A 4,826-nucleotide genomic window follows, 5' to 3' on the forward strand; every position below is an offset into this window, starting at 1 on the left:
GTTTAGTGCTAGTAGTTTCAATGCTTAGTAAGCGTGTAGTAAGGATGGAATTACCTCTGCATGCCAAGTAGAGAATCACATGATTACGCTCAGCACTGCAGACAAAACCACAATCTAAAAATCAACCACATGGGAATGGTAGTCTCGATTTCCAGCCTCTAAAGTATGGGAGGGCGTGGCCAGACTAATGGAATGGACAGCAAAAAGGTCAACTCAAAAACCTGAGTTATGTAACGACAGTCAATGAAAACAACAAAGATGGCTACCACTAGAGTTAGAGGAGGCTATGACTACCAGTTTGTGGAGGAGCCTCCCCATGAGCTCAAGTGTGTCATCTGTCTAGTTGTAGCCAGGCAACCTCAACAACATGGAGAGTGTGGGAAGCTCTTCTGTAGCAGCTGTCTGGCTCAGCACCGACAGAAAAACAACAAATGCCCTAATTGTGATCTCCAGCTAAACACGTTTTACGATGGAAAGAGTGAGTACATGTACCGTGTTATTGTTATTATAACCAGTATTATAGGTGATGTAGAAGTGAAGGCCCTACAGGTGAAATGCAGCAATGTGGTCAATGGCTGTCCATGGGTTGGAGATCTGGGCTTTATGCTCAGACACAGCACAGCATGCAACTACCAGGCCGTGAGATGCCCCAACAACTGCAAAACATTCGAGTCGGACGCTAAACTACTACAAAAAGATTTGAACGAACATTTAGCCATCTGCCCAAACCGTTCACACCAGTGCCCACACTGCAGCATCTTGGGACCATACGAGAAGATAACAACGCTACATATTGACAGCTGCCCAAAGGCTAAAGTTCAATGCCCTTATCCCGAGTGCAACCAAAGTATACAACGTTGCTACCTTGATACCCACATCAACTATTGCCCGCACAAAGCCGTACAGTGCAAGTTTGCGGATGTTGGCTGTCCTGCTATACTGAAACTAGCTGATTTACAGGAGCACGAAGAAAATGACCTACTCCATTTACAGCTAACTAAAGAGAATGTACTAGAGCTCACACTGATCCTCAAACAGAGGGAGACAAGGTTCGGAGTATTCATTGAACAGAGAAACAAAGTACTAGCTGATCTTCATCACAGCATGCTCACTTGTGTGAGATACAAAGGACCGACTACTCTTAAGTTTAGAGAATTCGACATGCACAAGCTGCAAGACAAGCTATTTGCCAGTTCGAAGTTCTACCTCAAAACGGGCTATCGATTTCAACTGGTGATTTCTGCAAACGGTCAAAACCAGGGTGCAAACACACACGTCTCTGTATATCTAGCCATTACAGAAGGACAAGATGACGAATACCTAACCTGGCCGTTTCAAGGCTCTGTAAAAGTCGAGTTACTCAATCAGCTACAAGACCGCAACCATTTCAGCAATGATATTCATTTCCCTAATATTGACTATGTCAGCGGGAAAATGGTTGAGGGCAAGACCACAACAGGTTGGGGAAAGGAACAGTTTATCTCTAACAGAGAACTGGCAAACATCTCAAGTAAAAGGCAGTACCTAAGGAGTGACACGCTGTACTTTCGTATTACTAGTGTAGAAAAGCCTGTTAAAAAAGGCTCTGCATGATCTATTGTGTCGCTGTACGCTGTATATGGTAATGTTATGTTTTGGCTGACTCCACACCTCACGTTTTATATACTAAACACATTTAAATTTTATATCTACCCTCGCCAATTATAAACTCAACCAGAGACAAAATGATTATAATTTATGTAATTATGCTTCACGCTTCAAAATGTATACAAAACCTTAACAGAACAATGGTAAACATATATTAGCACCAGCCTAAACCAACTGCAATAATACGTCAAATGTATTGCATATCTAATAACTTAAGAGGATTAGTAGCTTAATTATACGTCATGAATGTGACTTATAGTATTAGCGGCCAGAAAGGTAGTAGAGTTGGCTACGGTAGATGATTTTTAAGGCATTGCCACTTCTGAAGTACTAGTTTATGTTCATTTCGATACAAGTTTTTCATGCAAACATACAATCACCTCTTCGTGCAAACCACAGGAATTCAATTAACATGTTGACTGTCGTCTATATAAGCAAAACACAATACATGTAGTCACATGTAAAATTATATTCAAAATTTATTATTTCTGACCAAGATGGCTATCACTAGAGTTAGAGGAGGCTATGGCTATCAGTTTGTGGAGGAGCCTCCTCATGGGCTCAAGTGTGTCATCTGTCTAGCTGTAGCCAGGCAACCTCAACAACATGGAGAGTGTGGGAAGCTCTTCTGTAACAGCTGTCTGACTCAGCACCGACAGAGAAGCAACAAATGCCCTAACTGTGATCTCCAGCTAATCACCTTCTTTGATGGAAAGAGTGAGCTCCAAAAATTACATAGGCATGCACAAACAATGTTCTAAGATTCGATGTAAGTGTTCAGCATTGCTGTAACTTTTAAGCTACAGTACTTCTTCTAAAAGAGGCTCCCTTCTAATAAGGCGCAGATTTATCCCATAAGGCACCATTGGCTATTTCTTCTAGAAGAAGTACGGTAGCTGAAATAGCAAAAAATACATCTTGATAATGTTACATAAGATATGGCCTGCAGTATACAATGCCTGCAACACAACATTTACACAGGTGACCAAGAGATCAAGACGATAAAGGTGGGATGCACAGGTGCAAATAATGGCTGCCAGTGGACAGGAGCACTCAGTTCTCTAGATGAGCATACCAAGGAATGCGAATATACCCAGGTCATCTGCCCAAATGGATGCACCGTGAATCAAGAAACAGTGCACATTTCTCGCAAAGGTCTTCAGAACCACCTGGCAAACGAATGTGTGAGACGACAATACATTTGCCCACATTGCGCGGAACCTGGGGTGTATGCAGAGAGGGTATCTCTACACCTCGAAACCTGTCCCGGAGTTAAAGTTCGCTGCCCACACCCCGAATGTGAAGACAGCATCCCACGTTCCGAGTTGGAGAAACACAAATTCGAGTGTCAGTTTGAAGTAGGCAGCTGCAAATTTAACGAGCTTGGTTGCACAAAACACCTGCCCAGGAGAGATTTGATAGCTCACGAGGAAGACGACCATCAACATCTTCAGAAAACTAAAGAGAAGGTTTTGGAGCTGACTAAACTGATTAAAGAGCAGGATAAGATGTTCAGAGCTCAGATAAAGCAGCAGAACAAAGACATAGAAGTCATCAAGGAAAGCATTGGCAGCTGCAGGAGATACACAGCACCGATATACTTCCGATTCACAAAGTTCTCTGAGTACAAGCGACAAAACAAGGTTATTTACAGCCCCCCTTTCTACTCGAGTCAAGGTGGATATAGGTTGATTCTTGCAGCCTGGCCAAACGGCAATGGAGTTGGAAAGAATACACACGTCTCTCTTTATGTTCATCTTGAGAAGGGAGACAACGACAATTCCTTGACATGGCCGTTCAAAGGCACCGTAGTGGTGGAGTTGATTAACCAAATTGATGATAAGAATCATCTCAAGTTTAACATTGCTTTCCCCACTGACGAAGACGAGGAGATGAATGGACGTGTAGTGGTTGGCGGAGAGAGGTCTAGTGGGTGGGGCAAGGCCCGCCTCATTGCACACAGCAGGCTAGTGTACGATAGTAAAAAGGCGACACAGTACCTGAGGAACGATAATTTGTACTTTCAAATCGTTGTACAAGTCCCAGGGGACAAGCCATGGCTGGAGTGTACCACATGAACAATGTAACCATTGTAATAAAATGCTATATAAATTATGCCATACCTAACTACACAAACATGTTTACGATTGTGTTACAATACAAACTATTTATTTAGTAATGCTATATAATTATGTGCTGATGCCTCAATGCAAGCTTTTTACTGACGAGTAATTAAATCATAATATAATAATTTTTACAAAATCTTTGCTAGAAATTACGGGAAATGTGATTGTTATGGGGGGTGATCAGTGCCAAAACCTCCAGCTCTTTGGTTTCAAGTCAATGCAAATATATATGAGAGTGTCATTGTAAAACTAACAAAGCTTATCATTTGCCATGCAGCGTTATTTGTATGTAGAACTTCTCATTTGTATGTAGAACTTTCATCGTGTGTAGAACTTCACCATGCAAATAAGAGTATCATTTATATGTAGAACTTCACCATGCAAATAAGAGTATCATTTGTATGTAGAAAATCACCATGCAAATAAGAGAGAGCGTGTCATTTGTATGTAGAACTTCACCATGCAAATGAGAGTATCATTTGTATGTAGAACTTCACCATGCAAACAAGAGAGAGCATGTCATTTGTATGTAGAACTTCACCATGCAAATGAGAGTATCATTTGTATGTAGAACTTCACCATGCAAACAAGAGAGAGCATGTCATTTGTATGTAGAACTTCACCATGCAAATGAGAGTATCATTTGTATGTAGAACTTCACCATGCAAACAAGAGAGAGCGTGTCATTTGTATGTACAACTTTACCATGCAAATAATTTTAGTACTAAATAAAAAGAACTGGAGGTTTTGGCACTGATCACCCCCCATAGATTGTTGGTAATGCTATAAACGTGCGAAGTGAATAATGGCTGATGCCAAATGCAGAGCAAACTAACAAGACTTTTGCTACAAAAATTTAGGACCCTGATATGAGCAAGCGTACTGAGACACGATAAGAAATGAATGTGCACACAAACTTATTGTTACATCTCTACAGCAATTAAACCCACTGCACGAAACATAACAGGCAATGTGATAATAATCATGTGAAATACAGAAAAATGTACACCCCTAAAAAGTCATGTGATAACATACTAACTTTTGAACCAAACA

The 4,826-nt window shown here is 41.1% G+C and overlaps 2 protein-coding genes across 2 annotated transcripts; both read left to right on the top strand.

Annotated features, from left to right (window-relative positions):
* The first annotated feature begins 206 nt into the window (after positions 1-206).
* On the top strand, positions 207-1,691 carry LOC135350982 (TNF receptor-associated factor 5-like). Its single transcript, XM_064549872.1, has 2 exons — positions 207-478; positions 524-1,691. The coding sequence occupies exons 1-2, from the start codon at positions 244-246 to the stop codon at positions 1,591-1,593; spliced, it is 1,305 nt and encodes a 434-aa protein (XP_064405942.1). The 5' UTR covers positions 207-243; the 3' UTR covers positions 1,594-1,691.
* A 398-nt stretch (positions 1,692-2,089) lies between these two features.
* Positions 2,090-3,909, top strand: LOC135350981 (TNF receptor-associated factor 4-like). Its single transcript, XM_064549871.1, has 2 exons — positions 2,090-2,364; positions 2,629-3,909. Exons 1-2 carry the CDS (start codon positions 2,145-2,147, stop codon positions 3,723-3,725), a joined length of 1,317 nt encoding a protein of 438 aa, XP_064405941.1. The 5' UTR covers positions 2,090-2,144; the 3' UTR covers positions 3,726-3,909.
* The last annotated feature ends 917 nt before the right edge of the window (positions 3,910-4,826 follow it).

Source organism: Halichondria panicea, chromosome 17, assembly GCF_963675165.1.
Source record: "Halichondria panicea chromosome 17, odHalPani1.1, whole genome shotgun sequence".
Taxonomy (NCBI): Eukaryota; Metazoa; Porifera; class Demospongiae; order Suberitida; family Halichondriidae; genus Halichondria; species Halichondria panicea.